The following is a 23,573-nucleotide window of genomic DNA, read 5'->3' on the forward strand; positions in this document are numbered from 1 at the left end:
GCAGACAAGCCTCTCGGGCTGGTGAGTGCCGCTCGGCACCGCTCCTCTGTGCGGGAATCTCTCTGCTTTGCCCTACCCAGGTATGTGGGGAGTTTCTTGCCTTTTGGGAGGTCTGGGGTCTTCTGCCAGCGTTCAGTAGGTGTTCTGTAGGAGTTGTTCCACGTGTAGCTGTATTTCTGGTGTATCTGTGGGGAGGAAGGTGATCTCCGCGTCTTACTCTTCCGCCATCTTACCCGGAAGTCTCCTGGAGAAAGTCTTTACTTGCCAAAACCAGTCACTTGTAATGTAGTCCTTTCTGGCTGGGTAACAGATTTCCAGCTCCATCCAAGTAGCTGTTTTCTTATACCCCTTCCAGTCCCAACCATCAAATTTGGGTTTCCGAGTCCAAGCTCACTCTGCTCGCCGCCGTACGACAGACCAATAAATCGGAGATGAGGTGTGGAGGCAACGAATACGACCATGAATTCTTATTAATGAAACTCACAGAGCCAAGACTTCACTATATGTTTGCACTATTGGAACAAAATATCTACATAATTGTCTAATCTTTTCCATTTTTACACATGTAATATAAAATCTGGAATTGCAAAGACCTCTTCACTCTTGACTTCTGTTTCCATTATTCTACATATTAAAATAGCATAATAAGTTAATTTTAAGAAATCAAATATGGATTTCTAAGGATACATATATTTTCTTTAAAAAGTTTCCAGCACTTTTATGCAACAGTGTATCTTTTACATAGAAAGTAAAAAGCAATAGAATTTCCTAAAATGTAAATATAAAACGGTGAGAATACTTTTTCAGAATACAGCATACAGATTTGTACTTCTTCTTAGTTATGTTTCTTAAAAGTTAACGATTTCAACTTATAAACCTTATTATGGAAGAACTATTAAGTGCAGGGTTTTTTTACCCTCTCTCAGCACCAGAGCTGACAAAGGTAGGGGGTAAGCTTAAAAGTAATAGATAAATTGGTAATTTATCAGCATATACAGAAAAAATTCACTGTCTTATATCAATATTAAGGTCAATAATTAAATTTATAGCTTCAATGGTGAATCAAGGAATTGAAATCTCAGCCTCTTTAGTCATTAAAGAAGTAATCTATCTTAATTAAAATCACAGGAATTCATAAAACTGTCATAAAAAAATTAAGTAGTGTAAAATGTTGTTATCCACCTAATTTTAATTGAATTAGGGAGAAAGTTTACTTATTATTTTTACCTGAAACAGCAGGTATTATTATATGCATAATTATGGCATATAGTATATATATGCCATATAATATTTTTTAATTTCAATTACTTAAATTAACATAAAAGGTCATATTAGAACACCCTACATATAGGAACAGAAGTGAAAGACACATGACAACAAAATTCTCTTACCTGTTGAACCAACTGACCATGTAATGTTGAGATTAAAGTTGTTTGATGCGTTAATTGAAATATCCAAATTTTTGTTTGACTACCAAGAAAGAAAATATTGTGGTTAAAAAAATCAAATTATACTAGATAGATATGTTTACTGTTTTAATTATGTCCATGCTATATTTCTCAAACTGTAAACATCATGTCAATACTCAAGTGAGAAAGTGTAGACACCAATTACACTTTTTTAATGAAAAAATATAGGTGATAAATTCAAAGGTGTATTTAAAGTTCCCATTTATCTTCCCTACTATAATCTGGCCTTCTCTATGTAAGCCAGGGGCTGCTATAATTCAATATTTTAGCAATTGCGGCTTCGTATTAATTAAGTCATGTTCATGAGGCAACAAAATGAGTTTATAAAGACTATGCATCATTGAGTCAGGAGACCTTGGGTTCAAATCTTAGCTCTTTAATGTACATGCTGGTTGATACAGGGAAGGTTACCTCTCCTTCCCAAAAATCAGTTTCCTTATCTCTGAAATGGGGATTTCATGACTTCCCTAAAGACTTTCTTGTGAACATTAAATAAGATTCTTCATCTTCTTCCTTACCAGGGGACTCAGAAAGAAGGCATGATTGCTGACCTCTGAGAAGGGGTTGATTTTTTTATTATTAATGGAGTGGTTCAAAAATAGTTGCTTTTCTATGAAAACAAAACATGGTAGACACAGTGTACCCCTAAGAAAACTTAAATCATTATTTTTATCTTGAAGTCACATCTTCATGATTGTGTGTGCCTTATTTTGGGTCGGGGAAATGTGAGAATAACTGGTATTATTGCTAGAAAGGTCACACAAAATTTGCAACTGATATAGGAAACTACAGAACTCTTCTTTAATTTTTAGTTCATCCTCTCAAGTTTAGGCATTACTGAAATATGTGGTACCATCACTAAAGCCCTATAAAATACATTTAAGGTCAAGGAAATATACTGGACTGGAAGAGGTGACTACCACAGTAAATGACAAAATTAGTCATTTAGAACATTGTTGTTAGATGTGGATAAGTTCAGCAAGATATTATACAAGAAACTATTCCAGAAATTGTTCACATGAAAGCATTGGCTGGAGATGATGTACAGTGGGTTAGAATTATATCTGTTTTCAAAATATAATAAATGCATAAATAATGAAGGTACCTATTTTTTAATTTTTTTGTAGGATAAGTAGGAAGCCCAGACCAATAATCCATTTTAATTTCAGAAATTGTTCCAAGTTGAATTTCTCTTTAATTATAAATGGTATAAATATAATTATAAATTAGTTATAATGATGTTACAAGCATCCTTGGTGGCACTTCTCTTGATAGTTTAGTGTCCTTCAGTTTCCAAAAACATGTGTCTGGGCTCTTGGCTTCAACTGAACAATACAGCAGAAAGTAAAACTGAAAGCTGTGACATTTGTAAGAATTCAAGTTTTTCTGGAAATTGAAGGAGGAGAGGATAGCCAAGAGAGAAGCAAACTAGAATTATGGCTAATCTGAGCCTATGTGTATGACACTATGGATCATACTGGAGAGAAGTATTACTTACACCCAGATTGTGAGACAGATATCCCACTTATATTAAATGTCTTATATCCTCAATGAACTCTACAAGTTTGGAATTACCATTAGACATTCAAGAAGCCAAAGGTAAAGACTAAATTCTGATTCATGATGCAACATGGATGAACACTGGAAACACTGAAACATTAGGCTAAGTGAAATAAGCCAGACACGGAAGTACAAATGTTGTATGATTACATATATGAGGTACCTGGAACACAGAAGCTGATAGAGACAGAAAGTAGAATAAAGGTTACCAGAGGCTGGGGGTAGGGGAGGAATAGGGAGTTACTGCTTAATGGATACAGAAATTCTATTTGGACTGATGAAAAATTTTGATGATGGATTGTGGTAATGGTTGCATAACACTGCAAATGTACTTAAATGCCACCCAATTGTATACCTAAAAATGGTTAAAATGATAAATTTTACTTTATGTATGTTTTACCACAATAAAAAAGAAAGTCTACAGTGTTTACAATGCACTTATTAAAACATTCTTATTATACAGAAAATGTAGTTTCTGACCTATTAATATGTCTTTATAAAAATACACACCATCAGTGAAGAGAGTATTATACTTGTAAGAAGACATCCTCAAAAAGCCTTATTTAAAAGTCAAAACTTTAAATGTAGTCCCAAGAATGTAGGCATCCCTTAAAATCTAAGGAATAAGGAGTATTTCCCTATTTTGGGGAAAGAGGGCTCTTACTTTACTGGAAAATGAAAATTTAAATTAAACTATTTGTTGGCAAGTTCAGTAAAATATTTTAGAGGAAAGAAGCTAGCGAATGCCAGGATACATTTTGAGGTTTCACCTATTTGAAAAACTATTAAAATATATGATATAGATTTAGTAAGCTGGATTAATGTATAATAAGAATACAGCATTTGAGAAAGAGTGACATCAGCAAGATGGTGGAATAGGAAGTCCCAGCGCTCATCCCTGACAGAAAACAATTTAACAATGATATATGGACCAAAACGCCTTTATGATAGGACCAAAATCCAGTTAAGAAGTTACAGTACAAAAAAATGAATACAAAACTGAGAATAGCCACATTATAATGGGTAAAAAGAACAATTTCACTTTACCAAGGTCAGCACCTCCCCCACGCCAGCGCAGCTCAACATCAGAAAGATCAACTTGGCCAATGACTGCTCCCTCAGGGGAAAGAGAGAGTGTAGGATATATCCAACATACTTGTCCTTTAATGGTCCTGCCCAAAGGACCTATTTCTGTCTCCACTAAGACAGAGAGCACTGAGAGAACAAGCATGTGTGGACATCTGACATCAGCTAAGAGAAAACAAACAAAATGTGGGTGGCTCACTACAGCCAACATGACTTAGAGAGATTGGGAGAAGGTGCACAACCCTTAGAACTTCTCCCCCAGAAGAAGTTGTTAAAGGGTACAAACTTGCAGAGTAGGTAAATCCTAGAGATCTAATGCACAATATAGTGATTATAGATAACAAATACTGTATCATAAACTTCAAAGTTGTTAAGAGACTAGATTTTAATTATTGCCCCCCCAAATTTACAATTATGTGACATGACAGAGGTGTTAGCTCATGTTATGTTTGTAATCATATTGTAATATATGCACATATTAAATCAGCATATTATACAGTTTAAACTTACACAATGTAATATGTCAATTACATCTCAATAAAAATATTTTTTTAAAACGTAGCATTCATATAACTCAGATAAAACAGTTGATTTAGAAAAAATATAATGAAAACTTACTACTATGTAACAGTATATTTTAAAAAAAAGAAAATATATATAAGATAGCCTGTATTTTGAAGCTTTGGGTTATATTTTCAAAAAGACTACTCCCAGTTTCAGAATGTAATTAAAAGCATAAACACTGTTGTAAGCCTGAAAAATAATAGAAATAATGCATAAATTGTAGGACTGTTTACAAAATCTGAAATATCAAGCTCACAAATTCTCTGAATCATAAAGATAACTAGGTCTTACGAAAAGAAAAAATTAACAGGATTAGTCTTTCTACAAAAGCCCTACAGTGTGATAATTCTGAAAAGAGGTACAATTACAATGAAAGGTGATGAAAAGCTGTATCTGTTGATATTTTAAAAGTTAAATTATCTTCTCACCTGTTCTGGGTTTGCTATGAAGTTTATGGCAGTATGATGGCGATCATCTTCCTGTAATAAGCTGAATGTAAACTGATAATCAATCAAAAGGCTGTCTGTAGGGAAAAAAATACAATCTTAATATGTACTTTTAAAAATCGTTTGACAAACAAAAGTTAGGTGAAAATATATTGCATATCAGATTTGAAAATTATTCATTAATTCTTAGTGGCCTATTCAAGACTGGCAAAATAGAAATCTTTGTTATCAAGCAACAAAAAGCAAAATATAGATATGAAAGTAGTCCTAACTCTTCAAAATTCTATTTATTACTTCTCTTGCTATTATAAAGGTTCTACAAACACTGTAGCCATTCTGGAAACTACACAAGAGAATAAAATGAAGTCATCCACAATCTTACAATCAGAGAAAAATACAGGTAACATTTTGGTGCATTTTATTCCAGTTATAATTCTGTAGATAGAAAGACGGGGAGACATTTTGGTATCCTAGTTTCATAAAATCAAAATTCTTTGAAAACATGAATTTTAATAGCTAAATAATATTTCATCACATGCCATAATGCATTTACTTGGACCTATTATTGTAGTAGTTTTTACTTTCAGCAGTTTTTAAATGACTCTGTGATAAGCATCATTCTACAAAAGTGACTCTTATTAACAATTGGTAAAAAGAATTCAGTGGTAAACGTTTTTAAATTTTGTCCATGTATAATAATACTGAAACCAAGGTGAAACATTTAAATGTTATAGGTCATGAATAGCTTCACGTGTTACTCATAATGTTAAACTGCCACCTTTTAAAAAATATTTCCAATTATTTAAATAGAAATGACTTCTATCTTTTGGATACATACCTTTCATGTTATCCCCTCAGCCATTAAACACTATTAAAATTAAAAGTAAAGACAGGAACAATATCACTGGATTTATTATCAAAGCATCATTCTTTATGTTGCTTACTTTATGCTTTATAAGATCCACCCTATATATTTCTTATATAATTTAGTGTAAGGCAACACTCTGTCTTTCTAAGAATTTATTATAGGCATACTTATCCGTGATAATGAGAACTATGTAATAGGTCACATTTCTGCTTTTCATCTGACTGCCAGAAAATGCAAGGCAAATTCAATGGGCCAGAGCTGTTCTAGGCACTGGAGATAAAAAACAATAAAAGATACAGATTTCTGTCCTTATGCAATTTATATTCTATCAAATGGATGTTGAAAATTAATAAATAATTTGAGCATATAGTATAACATGACAGTAAGTGTAAGAGTAATCAGCCAGTGAAGAGGAGAGAAATTTCTGTCAGGTAGGAGTATGCTTGCAACTTTGAAAAGGAACATTTAAAGATCAAAGGTAGTAAGAGAATAAACCATGGTGTTTACAAGAGAAAACGTAATCCAGGCAGAGGAAACAAGCACAAATGCCTCAATGAAAGAATGAGTCTTAACAGATTCTTGCAAAGAGGCTGTAGCAAGAATGTTAGCAAGAGGTGAAGGTAGAGACAGGAAGAGCAGTGGAGGTACTTGGAAGGTGTAACAAACAGGGTTAGCTAAGTAAATAGATGTAGCATTTTAAAGAAAGAAAGGTAACTTTTTTTGACCCAAGACGGAGCAAAAACATCAGTATTAACTGAGATGGGTGAGAAGAATAGGTTCTATTTGTTGGGAGTGTGCAATAATTAGAAGCTTCGTTTCGAAGATGTTACGTCTGAGTTACTTATTGAATTTATAAGGGATATGTTGAGCTCAGGAGTCTAGTGGATAACAATTTGGAAATCATCAGCATTTTTGATGGGATTTAAAGCCGTGAAGCCAAGGAATCACCAGTTGTAGATGGAGAAGAAGTTCAAGAGATGAGCCCTGAGGCAAACCACTGTTAAATAATCAGATCCTCAAAAGAAGACTATAAAGGAGACTGAGAGGGCAACCTATGAGACAGGAAGAAAACCAGAATTTAGTGTCCAGGGAGCCAAAGAAATACAGTGTTTAGAAAAGAGAAGAGTGATCACCTTGGTCAATTGCAGCTGAGAAGGTTTTAGAAGTAAGGCTGCAATATTAAGGAAAGATAACATCAATTCAGAATAAAGGGAAGATACCACTGAGAAAAAGTAAACATTTCAAATCTATTTGCCAAAGCTTGTCTGAATAATTATCTTTACTTTTTTCTAGTTTGAAACTAAGCATGAAGAAGTCAGGAGCAGACGCCCTTTAGGAGGTAGGGACTGGTGACTTGGGACACCTGAGCAGCTCTGGGTAGAGGCTGCAGTGTCCCAGGCTTATGGACATTCTTTTGCCTTTATGGACTCTCACCCTCAGCCACAGTCACCAAATTCTTGGCCAGGCATTCAAGTTTGATTTCTCTATTGTTATTTATTAGAGTTGGAAGTACAAGGTCAGTACAATGTATATTATGCATGGTAATGATCAATCCAAATGTCAGTTGGCCTATAAAATAAGCCTGAATCCTGGAGCAAAATTAGTAGGAGCATTACTCAATTCAAGTAATATTATAAATTGAAGAGAGTTTAGAATTCTACACAAAATGTTTCCTTTTAAACCTGCTTAAAGTCTTCCAGAAGCCAACTGTACAATTTTCCACTTAACCAGGAGATATACTTCTCTCCCTAATTTTAAATATCATATTGCTGTATTTTAGGGGGTTTGCAAATGAATAATTAACTGGCACTTAAAACATGTACCTTAATGCTGTAATTTACTCTGAACTTCTTAGCTAAGTAGGGTACAGAACATAAAACATTAAAATTTTAAATACATCCAAGTTTATGCAAATGTGTGTAATTTGCAAATAAGTTTTTGTACTGCTTTAATGAACCACTTTATTATGGTATAAAAAAGAAAGTCATGTTTGACTATAAATCAACTCAAAAATTTACTGAATTATTGACAAGTACAAAGAAATGACAAAATAGCAGGAGGAGTGAGTATGATGAAGTGAGGGAAGAGAGCTCCTTTTTAAATTGGGAGAAAGAGCATGTTTTTATACTGCTTGGCATACACAAAATTTAGTAGAAAAGAAACAGTTGATAAGAAAGGAGAGAGAAGAAATTTTAGAATAATGTCTTTGGGTAGGTAAAAGGCAGTGACCTCAAAACTCAAGGGATGACCCAGTCATAAGTTCCTTGGGTTTGTAGGGGTTTTATTTGTTTGTTTGTTTTTGCTTCCTGTATATCTCTCCCCACCTGCGTGCTAGACCAGCAGTAATCTGGAAGCACCAACAAATTCATACCAAAAAAAAAGGAAGTCTTAAGAAAATCCTGCTGCTGAGACTACAGGGTGGAGCCCTGTAAACTGCACCCATCCTGCACTAAGGTTAGCAGAGGTGGAGCCTATGTTGCTGCAGGAAACATAGTAAAGTGTTAAGCTTTATTAAACTCACTGGTAGGTAAATAATTTTAAGATTTTATGTCCTACAAAGGTATATATACTATACATATGAAAATATATTTACTATACTTTTCAGCATATTTTAAACTTTCATAGTCAAAAAAAAGAGATAAACTGCATTGTACATTTTAAAATATATTACTGACTAGAGACAATTATTTGAAAACTTTGTGACTCGAAAAAATACCAAAGATATATTTCAAAGCTTGAAGAAAACCATAAACACTATGTAAATCAACCCTCTGATTTCATAGACTCAGCCCTGAAGTTTGGAACAGCTGTAAATGGTACAGCTGCCTTTTAAATATTCTGGCTAACAATCAGCAAACTACCTCTGATAAGTCCAGGAAAACTAGACACTGGCAATTAATTTCCAAATTGGATCTAAAGTTGAAGCGTACAAATATGGGTAAATGTATATGAAGAAGAGCCACTCTTCTTTACACCTCTTTCACTTTTTTATTTTTTAAAATATTTATTTGTATTTTTTGGCTGCATCAGGTCTCAGCTGCGGCATGTGGGCTTCTCTCCAGCTGCAGTGCGTGGGCTTAGTTGCCCTGAGGCATGTGGGATCTTAGTTCCCCAGCCAGGGATCAAACCCACGTCCCCTGCATTGGAAGGCAGACTCTTAACCACTGGGCCGCCAGGGAAGTCCCTCTTTCCCTTTTTATATGAACTTGGTAGACCTTAAGGTTAATATGAGGCTGTTCATACTTCTGACTCCAAATTCTGATTGTATAAATGAAAAAAAAATCATGAAAATAAAGAGAAACTAAAAATTGACATCTTTTGTATTGTTAAGTTAGTTTGACTTGCATAGTGAGAAAAGAGAAAAACATTTTGTCAATAATAGAGTAAGTATATATAATTATTTAATATGAGTAAGGTGTTTAGTTATATAAAATATGTATGCAGTATACACGAAAGGAAAAAGAAAATCTAAAAAAACCCCACATAATTAAAGATGAAAGATGAGATAATAACCCTGAAGACTACAATAAAAAGAGAGTTCGGTAAGTTAAAAGTGTAAGGAACAAAATAAAAACAAAATGTAATGATATGGCAAAATTAAAAATAATGGATCAGAAAATAAAGGAATTAAAACATAATTCTGAACCAGCTCATGTAGGTCAAATCTGAAAAAGCCTCCCAGAACAGAACAGAGATGAAAATCACTCAAGAGGAATATTAGACATAGAAATTTTCAACATATGCAGGGAAAATGTTGTTAAAAGCAGACAATCATAACAAATTGAAAAGGAGCACATATATGTTAAATATATGATAAAAAATCTGTTGAAGATTCAAACCTAAATGTTAAAAGGAAATGCACTGCATAAAAGATAAAAAGATATTATTTGGCCATAAAGAAGAATGAAGTACTGATACCTGCTATAACATGGATGAACCTCACAAAAACCACATATTCCATGATATCATTTATACGATATCTCAGAGTAGATAAATCTTTAAAGAGAGAAAAAAGGTTGCCAAAGGCTAGGTGAAAGGAGAATGCGGAGTGACTGATAATGTGTACTGGGTTTCTCTTAGGAGTGAGGAAAATGTTATAAATTAGATAGTGGTGATGTCTGCACAACCTTGTGAATATACTAAAAAAATTACTGAATGTACAGTTTAAAAGGGTGAGACTATAGGTATATGAATTATATCTCAATAAAGTTGTTATTAAAAAATAGACATCCAGGCATATCCATATGGGCATGTGCACACATGCACGCATGCACACACACACACACATATTCATACAAACAAATTAGTTACTTAGAAAGCAAGATTAGGCAAGATGATAGGTGATCTTGAGTAACAACACGTCAAAAGACAAGAAACTGAAGCAATATTTTATGAAATATATATACTCAACCATCCTGTCTACATAGAAAAACAACATAATGATAATTCCACATAAGCAAATGCCCTAAAATATAAGATCTACATACCCATCCTGAAAAAAAATTATTTATACAAATACTACAACTAACAGACAAATACAGATATGGAAATAGCATAGCAAAAAGGTCTGTCAGTGAACAGATGACAGCTTTCAAGTTAGAATAAAAGAAGAAAACAAAGTTAATCTTCTTATGTCTAAAATCAGATTGTTTACAAAGAAATATAACACAACTAAAAGGCTACTAAAATAATAAAAAATTTCAGTATGTGGCCAGATATAATATAAAAATATAAATACCTACAGTTCTTATTTGGGGGCTTTTTTTTTTCTTTTTGTGGTACGCGGGCCTCTCACTGTTGTGGCCTCTCCCTTTGCGGAGCACAGGCTCCGGACGCGCAGGCTCATCAGCCATGGCTCACAGACGCAGCCGCTCTGCGTCATGTGGGATCTTCCCGGACCGGGGCACGAACCCGTGTCCCCTGCATCGGCAGGCAGACTCTCAACCACTGCGCCACAAGGGAGGCCCTTGGGGGCTATTTTAACACAAAAAAAAACTCCACACCACCTTAACTGCTATAACTATATAGTCAGCCCTAACATCTAAGATCTCCAGACCACTTTCAATGTATATCCTCTGCTTATAATAAAGCTATCCTGAGAGTACAGAGTATTTGAGTCCTATAAGCCTTCTTGGAAATTGAACACAATGTAATTAATGCATAATTAAAGTACATGCAGAAATTGCAATCAAGAATGATGTCAAGAGAGATAATAGGCAGGTGAAAAAGTATTAAACGGATAGAAGATTAAATGGGGTGCACAGGATTTCAGTGCAAGGCAGCAACAAGGAGAGGTAAACATTGCTTCAAAGGAGATGAAATTTTTCAGTGAGTAAAGAAAAGTGGTTATTTGTCAAACTCAAAGGAAGAAAGGTTGATACTATCTCTACGTCTAGATTCTAAGGGGTCGACACTGGGAAAGAAAAAACAGTCAACATTTCCCTTAGAGAAGAGTCACGTTTCAGGATACAACAAGTTTCTGTTAAAGCAAGTTTCAAAAAGAGAGTAAGAATATACTTGGTGGTTTAATTTAAAAAATAATAACATTTTTTAAAGGAAAGAAAGATTAATGCCCCAGAACCAATGAGCATACTTAGCTCCCAGGTTCTTCTCTCTAAACACCATTCTCCAATATAAGGAACCATGGCTTCTTGGAAAAATGGTTGATTACAGGGATAGGGCTGGAAAGTACACCATGAGTCTGAAATTTCTTATAGTGTCAGAAAATAAGGAAGTACTCAGAGAATGATAGAGTCTTGCCAAAACAACAGAGGAGAGAATTTGAGGGAGCTCCCAATGGCCAAACTAGAGCAATTTCAGCTGTAAAATAAATAACAAGAGTAATTTATCATAAGCCACAATGTGTGTGTGTGTGTGTATCTCCATGGGTCCATATTGATAAATACAAATAAGTGAATAAATAAATAAATGAAGGAGAAGAGACAGCTCTTCCTTATAGTTAATAAATGTAAAGGAAACAGAAGAAATAACAGAATAGAAAATCACCATTTGGCAAGAACATCAATGTATGGTAAAAATAGTGGGTGATTGTATGGTGAGAAATAGGACATTTACATAATTTCAAAGAATTTCCCCATAATACACTCACTAAATACAATAAAAACAGTACCTTTAGGGTGGAAAAACTGGTAGACATTGTGCATTAACAAGTGACCAAAGACAACACCACCAATAATGGAACAAATTGATATCATATGCTTCCGGACAGGATGCACTGAGAAAAACACACATCACTTCTGTGCTATCCTTACTAAAAATGCATACCCTGAATTTCATCATGAAAAAACATCAGACAAAACCAAATTGAGGGATATTCTATAAAATAACTGTCCAATACTTTCCAAGGGTCAAAGTCATAAAAAAAGTGCACATTTTTTGTAAATCTGAAATTATTTCACATGGAAAATTTTTAAAGAGCCTTTAAAAAAGCTGCCTATATGTCCTCAAGTTTCATTCATGTCATATATTACAGGATTTCCATTCAACCGTCAATGAACATTTAAGCTATTTCTACATCTTGACTCTATTAAACAGTGTGGCAATGAACACTGTAATGCTATTATCTCATTATCTCTTATCTCTTATTATCTTATATCTTATTATATCTTATTATCTCTTATCTCTTATTATTATCATCTCTGAGATCCTGATTTCAACTCTTTTGGATAAACATCCAGAATGATATTGCTGAAGCTAAGTGAAATAAAACAGTCACAGAAGGACAAATACTGCATAATTCTACTTATATGAGGTATCTAAAATAGTCAAGCCCATAAAATTAGAGAGTAGCAAGATGGTTGCCATGGGCTGAGAGGAGGGGAAAAATAGGAGTTGATAATCAACAGACATAAGGTCTCAATTATGCAAGGTGAATAAAAATTTGTTGAGGATAGATTTCATGTCAAAAATAAGAATTTTTATTTGATTTTAAAACTGCCAATATGGAAAAAACAATGAATAAAATTAATTTAAAGGTATGATATGCTGGTAGTTACAAGAGAACAGATGACATACCTAAAGATATTAAGGACAAATTAAAGAAAAATAATTCTGAGAAATATTTCCTTTGTCATGCCATGTTTGGAAAAGAAATAAATACACTAAAAGTGTATATTAGCTTCTTATTGCTGCTGTTACAAATTACCAGAAACTTAGTGGCTTAAAGCAACATGAATTTATTATCTTATAGTTCTGTAAGTCTGAAGTCCAAATGAGTCTTAAAGGGTAAAACCAGAGTGTTAGGGGTGGTTCCTTCTGGAGGATATTCAAAAAGAATCCACTTCCTGCCTCTTCCAGCTTCTGAAGACCTCTCATTCTTTAGCTCATGACCCCTTCTCTCCTCTCTTTCCAACCTCCTCCTTCCATCATTACAGTTCCCACTACTGTAGTTAAATCTCCCTCTGTACCCTTTCAGAAGCAAGCATGTAATTACACTGGGTCCACCAGAATAATCCAGGAAAATCTCATCTCAAAATCTTTAATTGAATCATATCTGCAAATCCCCTTTTACCATTTATGGTAATATATTCACAAATTTCAGGAATTAGGATGTGGACTTCTTTGGAGGGGGAGGCCATTATTCAGCCTACCACAGTGTCATTACATAGATAAAAGACTGGGAAAGTATCGGATACAATGTTACCAATAATTTTCTCTGGATAGAAGAATTTCAGTGATTTTTAATTTGGTTTTTTTTGTCTATTTCTTTTCTAGAATGAAACACACATTACTTCCATAACTGGGGCCAAAAGGGGGAAATTTGTTAAAAGAAGTGTTCAGAGAACTTTTTTCTTTTAATCCTTGACCTTTAATTTGTTTTTCACATGACTTACACTTACATGTTAAGAAATTAGATTTATATGGTTGTATATCTTTCCAGAAATGGCATATCTAATTCCTAATTCACTTATTTCTTAGGTATGGACAAATAAAAACATGTAAAATAATTAGTCTCTCTGCCTAGCCTTCTCTGGCTAGAGCAAACCAAGGGTGAAGTTCCAATATACAACAGCAGACTTTTTTAGGTAGTTCAGTCAATACTGGACTAGCAGTCCTGGAGCGCAAAAAAAAAAAAAGTGGCTGCTATTTACCACAAATAATTAATAACAAATTATATACAAAATCAAGCTCATGAGTAAGACACAGACAGCATGTTAAAAGGAGTTTAGGACTTCCCTGGTGGCGCAGTGGTTGAGAGTCTGCCTGCCGATGCAGGAGACATGGCTTCGTGCCCCAGTCCGGGAAGAGCCCACATGTCGCGGAGCGGCTGGGCCCGTGAGCCATGGCCGCTGAGCCTCCGCGTCCGGAGCCTGTGCTCCGCAACGGGAGAGGCCACAACAGTGAGAGGCGCGCGTACCGCAAAAAAAAAAAAAAAGGAGTTTAAGCAAATAAAACATCAAGAGAAAAGATTTTAACATGCACAAAATGTTTTAAAAGGTCAGATATTATTCCAGCAAACTAATGATTAATTGCAAAGTGATGACTAAAAATTTATACATAGAAAAAGACATTTTGAAAGAGGACTTGAACTATGAAGAAAGTTTCTGAGTACATTACATATGGGGGTGATGAAGAGCAAATGGTGAATATTTGTTTTACTCTTTTAACGAAAGCTATATAAAATAATGTATTTTTAAGAAAACAGTAACCAGTGATAAAAACCATCCAACATATTGGAACTATCGATATATCTGAGGTCTAAGAAGGCAAACACGCCAGGATCACAAGTGAGTGAAATCAACCTTGACTTGTGTATGCTGTATCAAGGCACTGTTCATACAAATTTCAGAAATTCTTAATTTGAATATTTTGAGAAAGGAACTAAGGCCTAATGATTTGCTTTTTTACCAGTGAATATTGTATCTTACTTTTAATTTAGCATTATGCACAGTATTTAAGGAGAACTCAACTGTAATCTCCCATTTACCAACTGGGTTATCGTATGCAGGTTAATTAACATCAGTGAGATTCAATGGTACAATGAGGATAAAACTGCCTACCTCATAGGATCGCTCTGTGGGTTAAACATAATTGTGTTAGTATGTATTTGGCTTGACTGTCTCACAAAATAAAGGCATTCAATAAATATTATTTCACTTTCATTATTCACTATATTGGCTCTGAATTAATTCTAAAAGATTTCAAAAGTCAAACAGATTCTCATATGTGTATTTATAGAGAGTTTTATATTTGTTCATAAATATATGAGTTCATGATCATGTATTCAGCCACCCTGAGGGGTGTGAAAAGGATGCATATAGAGTTTGACAACAACATCAAGAATTCAAATATGTTTTAAACAATGGCATATGTATAAGTACACGCATTTGCCAACTTAGACAACTGTTTATTAAATGATAAGACTTATGCTAATATAAGTTCAAGTATACTCACAGTGTAAATATATCACAGTCATATTTAAAATGTAGCTGCAGGAACAATGCCTCAGAAAATGAACTAAAATGATCCTTTCATGCTCTATTGCCCTCACCGAGCTATCTGACATACTGCAAGCAGCCTGATTATTTTAAAATTAAAATTTAACATTTTACTCTCCTCTTAACATCCTTCAATGGCTTCTCATTTTTCTTAAGATTTTTCTTAAATCCTTACATGTCCTATAAAGTGCTACATGATGTGATCCTGCATATCTCACACACCTCATCCCCTAGCCCCCTTCACCTAGTTGTGTGTGTTAAAGTATTAGTATATCATATGCCATGTTCTTTCCAGCCACTGACCTTTGTGCAAGCTGCACCCACTGATTCTACTCCTTCCCATACCCACACCATCACCACTCCGCTACCAGGTCATCTTTCACATCAAAGCTGCATTATTCTCTTGCTTCACCCACTTCTACTCCCGGGTCCACAAATTAGGTCAAGCTCTCTTGTAATCTCTTGTAATATAGTCCCAAAGCATCTATAATTCTCATTCAGAGTTCTTATGACAATCATATCTAGGTAACTATATAACGAGTTTAATATCTATCTTCCCTACAACTTTATAAGCTTCAATGGAGCAGAACACGTTTTGTTCTCTGTAATATCCCCAGAGTCCAACAAAGTAGTTAGTCAATAAACATATGTTGAATGAATAAACAAAAGTGAGTCAATTCCAATAACTGACAGTCTCTCCAAGCACTAACAGTATAATTCTTAAGTAAGTAAAAATTAAGGAGAAAAAATATGTCATCCTGTGCATATTAAATGAAATAATATTAAATTGTTTTGCACATAATAAATATTCAATAAATACAATACCTCCTTGCTTGCTGAACAGTACTATCCACGCTTACAATTATTAATTAAGAATTTCTATTGAACTTGAAACATTTAGAATAACTGCAAAGGCAAAATCTGTTGCAGGAATTTTGCAAGTGGAACACTTGCTAGATATAATATCACAGAAAAAGCACAGAACCTTTGTGATTAATCACACTCTGAATGACTCATTGTGTGGCCTAGAATATACACTTCAACCCATGGAGTCTTACTTTTTTCATCAATGAATAAAAGAGGATGGACCATGATCACCAATGACTCTATGTCAATGATTCTAATTTACGGGTTTTCATATAATATACCATGATCTCTTCAGAAGCCACCTTCCTTTGCTTCATAGTATCTCCAAGTAGCTAAACTTTCCATTATTCTGCAATGACATATGGAAAACTGCTTAAATTTTATTTGTAGCAATTGTTCCACAGGCTAAGTAGAAAAACAAAGATTGAAACTCATTTGTATTTAAATCAATGGCTACTGCTTAAAGCTGTACTACTTTATGTAAATAAATTAAAAAATAATGTAAAGCAACTTTTACTTGATAACCTATAACATGATCTCCAAACATTTTTGGTCAAATACCCTATCAATAAAAATACTTGCCCATACAGCCACAATACATGTGCATTCATTCATTTGTTAATAATTTACATGTGTACTCCAGTATATATTTACTGAAAGCCTTCCTAGGAGCCACAGGCTTTTCTAAGTATAGGTTCCAACAACAGGAGGTCTTGGGTTCACAGATTTTCTTTCTAATGAGTAAAGAAAACCCACATTCAAGTTAACAAATAAACAAGTGAGATAATTTCATTTCAGTGTATTAGGATAGAAAAAAAAGTTATTGTAATACATAAGGGACTCTATTTTAGGTAAGAGTTGACTATTAGTTAGAGATGGAGTATTTGAGGCAGAAAAATAGTAAATACAAAAGCCACAATCTAAAGTCTGGGATATTTTAGAGCAAGCAGACTAAGTCATTAAGAACTTTTATAAAGATAAAATGACTGCCATATAAATTCCCAAATGTTCAGGAATCTAATCCTGAACTCCATTTTGTTAATTGATTCCTATACCAGAATAGGAACCAGTACAGTTAGAGTTACCCTATGTCTGAATATCTATCAGGTGGGAGTTTCTCACTAATCTTCCTTTTCACAATTTTACTGAATATTCTAAAAGAGCAGCATATAAAATAAACTTTAAGATAATTTATTCTATGCATACCCTTCAAAATATTGAACTGAATGAATTCTAATTAGAACTGCATAAAATTTATGTATCAATTTTGGTAAGCATATTTTCATATGAAGACTTCATTTGAGAAAATAGTTTAAATTTTTAATTATTTAGGCCCTGTTTTCATTTCCTTTAACATGATGTTTTTACTTTATTCATATAAAAACAACTCTTAGGTTAAATATACTGCGAATTTTTGTTGCTCTAGTTTTATTACCTGTGGTTGAGAGTGAGTGGTATAGATCCAGAGGTGGGTATAGACCCAGGCTGCCTGGATTGAAACTGGCTTTGACATTTCCTAGCCGTGTGATCTTATACAGATGAATTAAACGTTCTCTGCCTCTTTTCCCTCAAATTAAAAAATGGCAATAATAAGCATACCTTAAAAAACTAAAAATAGAACTACCATATGACCCAGCAATCCCACTACTGGGCAAGTACCCTGAGAAAACCATAATTCAAAAAGAGTCATGTACCAAAATGTTCATTGCAGCTCTATTTACAATAGCCAGGACATGGAAGCAACCTAAGTGTCCTTTGACAGATGAATGGATAAAGAAGATGTGGCACATATATACAATGGAATATTACTCAGCCATAAAAAGAAATGAAATTGAGTTATCTGAAATGAGGTGGATGGACCTGGAGTCTGTCATAGAGAGTGAAGTAAGTCAGAAAGAGAAAAACAAATACCATATGCTAACGCATATATATGGAATCTAAAAAACGGTACTGATGAACCTAGTGGCAGGGTAGGAATAAAGACGCAGACATAGAGAACGGACTTGAGGATGCAGAGCTGGGGGAAGGGAAGCTGGGACGAAGTGAGAGAGTAGCATTGACATATATACGCTACCAAATGTAAAATGGATGGCTAGTGGGAAGCTGCTGCATAGCAGAGGATGATCAGCTCGGTGATTTGTGACCACCTAGAGGGGTGGGAGGGAGAGTGGGAGGGAGACGCAAGAGGGAGGGGATATGGGGATATACATATACATATAGCCGATTCACTTTGTTGAACAGCAGAAACTAACACAACATTGTAAAGCAATTATACTCCAATAAAGATGAAAAAAAATAACCATACCCTTCTCATTTGAGGATTAAACAAACTAATAAATGTAAAAAGCTTACAATAGCCTGGCACAGTAAATGCTCAATAAAGTTTAACTAGTATTATCACTATTTTAAAATCAGGTAGTTTTCCAGTTTTATTTAATAAATGATCCTAAATAATGAGCTATATATCTGTGGAAAAAAGTTGTTCACAATAAGAATATTATATATGCTATTACCTCTTTTATGTAAAATCGTTCTCAGGACATAATTTATTTAGAAAGACATGCATTCAGCATTTCCCAAGAAAAAGAGGAAATTCTCTTCCAAGGAGGAGCCACTCAGCAGTGGACCTGAAGAGGCTGCTGCCAGCAAGAGCAGCAGCTCCAAGAAAAAGAAAAAGCTCCAAAAGCTACCCCAGGGAAATTAGAATGGACATTTCCCTAGTAGGGCATAACTTGCAAAAATATTTCCCAACCCATCCCCTATAGCCCAATAAAAATAAAAACAAATTCACAAGTCAAAAAAAAAAAAAAAAGAAAAGAAAAGCACATTCAACATCTTCATACAAATAAGGAGCTATCAACCCTTGCTCAAAACAGATAAAGTGAGAAAAATAAGTTCAGGAGATGAGCTGCCACTCTGCCTCGCAGCTGGGCACCTTTGCAGAGGGCACAGACAGCACAGCTCCACTTGGGAGCCTGGTGGGAGGTTTTCAGACATTTTTGTTTTCCTCATTAAACTTTTTTTTGTTTTATTTAATTATTTTTACAGTGTGTTTATGTTATTTACATAACCAGAATAATATAACATTTTTATTATAAGTATACAGTCAAATAAATTTTCATCTCTCTTCTAAGTTAATTCAGTAGCAATTTTTTCTCTTAGTTTTTTTTTTTTTTTTGGCTTTGTTCCCAGACCAGGGATTGAACCTGTGCCCCCTGAAGTGGAAGTGCAGAGTCTTAACCATGGACCACCAGGGAAGTCCCTCTCTCAGTTATTTTTAACTTTTTCATAACTGTGCTGTATTGTCCTTCATTTTGTAATATGCTAAAATATTAAATAATTCTGAAATAAACATTTTAAAACACTAGCATATAACCTTCATAAAATTTAATAAGAACACATAAATCAAAGAATAAGATTAAAATATCAACCATGTGATTCATTTATGTTTTGTCAAATAATCTTCAATCCATCACGTCTTCAATTTGTGAAATATAAGAATTTAGATTTTCTGTGTTAATCAAGGTCACTTCTGCTCTATTTGCAGATGGACCAGCCAGACCCTATTTAAATTGTTATTTATATTTATTAGTTAAAAAGTCACATAAACCATTAAAGTACAGTATATTTCATTTAAAAGGGGAGAACCTTTTAGAATAGTTAAACTAAATATAAGGTTAATTCAAGTTTTAATTGCTTTCACTGTTCTGTATGACACAGCATTTTAAGTAATAAAATTGAGACTGATATTTGTTATTTTAATTTACAGCTATAATAACACTTACTAGAAATATTATCTCTTTTATCAAACAAAAGAAAAAAATCAAATTCAATAAATAATATGCTTATAATATCTTTCAGTCCAAGACAAACATCAATTAAATAAATCAATAATAATTAAAGGGTTTACAGTGAGATGAATAGATAAGTATTTTGATTTTTAGTAATATAATCTAAGGTAAGATGTGATGAGTGGTAGTGGTGAACACTGAATATAAAAGTAGTAATTAAATTTCTTACTCTTAAAAGAGGCAGTGTATTATTTTCATCACAAAATTGCACACTGAACTCTACACAGCAATAGGAGAAAATCAAGTAAAATAGTAATTTTTCAGAGTAAAAGGAGAAAAAATCCCAAATATGTTAGATTACTTGGAAATATACTGAAATACAATTGACAGTGTGGACATTACACATAGTAGGAGCAAAAAGTAGATGATTTCAGTAAGTGACTTTCCATACTCTGATTCTACCCATTGAAATATACCCTCTATATAACATTTTCATAGTCGAGTCTTTCATCTAGTGTTTAAGGTTTTCTTTCATTATAATTGTTGTTATAATTTTTTAAAAAGCATTTAAGAAAAAAAGAAACTATACTACTTTGTGGCTACTACTTTTCATATTTGCCAAGATAAATTGAGTACTTCAATGTTTACAAGGGTCAATCAAATTCGGTATCATTGCTAGAAACTCTTTTTATTCCATGTGATGCATGATAACTATCTAATACATTTGGTTTGGGGTTTTAAATTGAAGTTTAAAAAACTACTAAGACTGTCTATAGGATATAACTGCTGAAGTATTACTTTCAATTAAATTAACACCACATTGCACTCAATTGCTTCAAGTTACAGTGTGGACCTGCATTTTAAATTTCACTCCAATCTTTAAAATCAGAACAGTTTCCATTAACACTATTACAAGAACTACTGACCTTTTCTTTTTTTTTTAAACACCATTTCTTTTAAATGTTATTAAACTTTAAAGGTCTCATAACAAATGACAAGACTGCCATCTAGTGCTTCATGACTATCCTTTTAACATTTTTAAAAGAGGGTGAGAGTCCTATATAATAGATGAGCTGTCCAATATGGTAGCCACTATTCACATGTGCCTACTGAGTAACTTAAATGTGACTGCTTTGAATTGGGACTGCCATTAGTATAGCATACAAACTATATTTCAAACACCTAGAAGAAAAACTAAAAAAAAAAAAGATAGGTCATTGATGATTTTTTATACTGTGACATATTAAAATGACATTTTAGGTATGCTGAATTAAATAGAATATATTATTAAAAATGATTTCACCTGTTTAACTTTTGTGATGTAGCTAGTAGAAAAATTTTAATTCCACATGTGGCTTACATTATATTTATTTTGGATAGCACTGATCTAAAGAAAAGTCAGCTTAGTCTCAAATATAAAAGGCTTAAATATTAGCATACTTATTATTCCTAAAAAAATGGAATGTAATTTACTTGTGTCTGTAATTGTAACTAGTTACTCCTTTGGGACACAAGAAACACTAAAGATTCAAGAAGAATCAATTAAGAATATCTAATGTTAAGAAATCAGACAAAAATATGTCTCCATAGAATCTAGGATGTTTGAGAGAAGTAAAACAAAATGAAATGTGAAAAATATAGACAACAAGGATCAATTAAAAGACACAGAAAATAGATAATATAAACATCAGTAAGGAAAATAACTGCAAGTGGATTGAAACATATTAAATATGTTTGTGTCCATAAATTTACAACACAAAAACAACAAACCTAGTTGTCACCTTGAAAATATATTAAGCAAACAGTTCTTTATTTTGAAAACCAGTAATTAAAAAAAAATTAAAGCATTTATCATGCCTTTCCTATATGACTGTACCAATGAGAAAGCAAATACCTCACATGGGGAAATTTGTTTTTACAGAAGTTTTTCAATCAAGAAATAAAGGAGTTAGAATACCAGCTTACACCCCTTAATCAGCTACAATCTAACATCGAGCATCAGTGTCTGCTAAGAACATAAAAAGAGAGACTTGCAGGCATTATTTACTTCTGCTACATGAAGAACACAAACCCACCTGTGAAATAGTGTTTCCTCCAAAATCATATCTGGATCTGATTAAACCTCTGAATCAGGATTTCTCAGCCCCCACAATGTTGAAATTTTGGGTCCAATAATTCTTTGTTCTAAGGAGGTCTCATGTGCATTGTAGAATATGTAACACCCTCTACCCACTGGAAGTCCATAGGACCCACACACCACACCTACTTGTGATACATAAAAATGCCTCCAAACACTGTCAAATGTCCCATAGGCTACAAAAATACCTCAGTAAGTTTTGGGATCTTTTTATGCCACATTCTCAAGAAAATTAGAAAACATAATTAAAAGATGGTTTTAATAAGATTTACTTAATTGAAATTAAGAAAATTCTTACATAAAATACAAAAAGAAGATAAAAATTGAACCATAAACTATGTAGAAAATAATATTAATAAGAAAACATCAAATATAGGCAAAACAACAATTATAAACTATAAAAGAGAAGGACATAACTAAAGACAAAACCTAAAATTGATGAACTAGAAAACAAAATCAGTGGAATGGATGAATAAACCCAAAGCTAATGCTATAATATGGGGGGAAAAAAGATGAACAACAACAATAAAAAACTACCAACAAAGAAGCACGACACCCAGAGATCTCAGTTGAATTTAGCTAACCTTTGAAGTTCACTTGGTATTTTTAACTATTCTTGTTTTAAAATATATACACTACCAAATGTAAAATAGATAGCTAGTGGGAAGCAGCCACATAGCATAAGGAGATCAGCTCGGTGCTTTGTGACCACCTAGAGGGGTGGGATAGGGAGGGTGGGAGGGAGACGCAAGAGGGAGGAGATATGGGGATATATGTATATGTATAGTTGATTCACTTTATTATAAAGCAGAAACTAACAAACCATTGTAAAGCAATTATACTCCAATAAAGATGTTAAAAAAATAAAAAATTAAACAGCAATCTTGTCAAATTCAACTTTATAAGTTATTACCATAGTTACACAATATGAAGTTAGAAAAGAAAAACAACTCAAAGGTCAATTCATCAGAAAAAATAATGTAAAAATATAGTCTGAATTCATTTATACTGAAAATAATCCTAAATAAAATATAAACAAATAATATTTAGCAGTATCCCCAATAATAATATATCATAACTATGTTCAGTTTACCCCAGAATGAAAAGATGTCTAATTAATGAAAATCTATTAATTCAGCTTCATATATAACAAGGTAAAGGAAAAAGTCACTCATGATGAAATCTTGCAGCACACTAATATAGACAGGAATTTTCTTAACTTGATACAGGGAATATTCTATAAATTATAGCAAACCCTCGACTTGACGGTAATGCCTACTACCATCACTTTGACTCAGCACTGAAACAGAGATCCCAACCATCCCAA

The 23,573-nt window shown here is 33.5% G+C and overlaps 1 protein-coding gene across 1 annotated transcript in view; it reads right to left on the reverse strand.

Annotated features, from left to right (window-relative positions):
- ATRNL1 (attractin like 1) overlaps window positions 1-23,573 on the reverse strand; it is a 730,282-nt gene that overhangs the window by 436,543 nt on the left and 270,166 nt on the right. The window contains exons 22-23 of the mRNA XM_060100355.1: window positions 5,108-5,202; window positions 1,392-1,470 (exon numbers count right to left, since the gene is read on the reverse strand). Coding sequence (XP_059956338.1) covers window positions 1,392-1,470; window positions 5,108-5,202 — 174 coding nt within the window. The remainder of the gene's footprint in view (window positions 1-1,391; window positions 1,471-5,107; window positions 5,203-23,573) is intronic.

The sequence above is a fragment of the Mesoplodon densirostris genome, chromosome 1, assembly GCF_025265405.1.
Source record: "Mesoplodon densirostris isolate mMesDen1 chromosome 1, mMesDen1 primary haplotype, whole genome shotgun sequence".
In the NCBI taxonomy this organism is placed as follows: domain Eukaryota; kingdom Metazoa; phylum Chordata; class Mammalia; order Artiodactyla; family Ziphiidae; genus Mesoplodon; species Mesoplodon densirostris.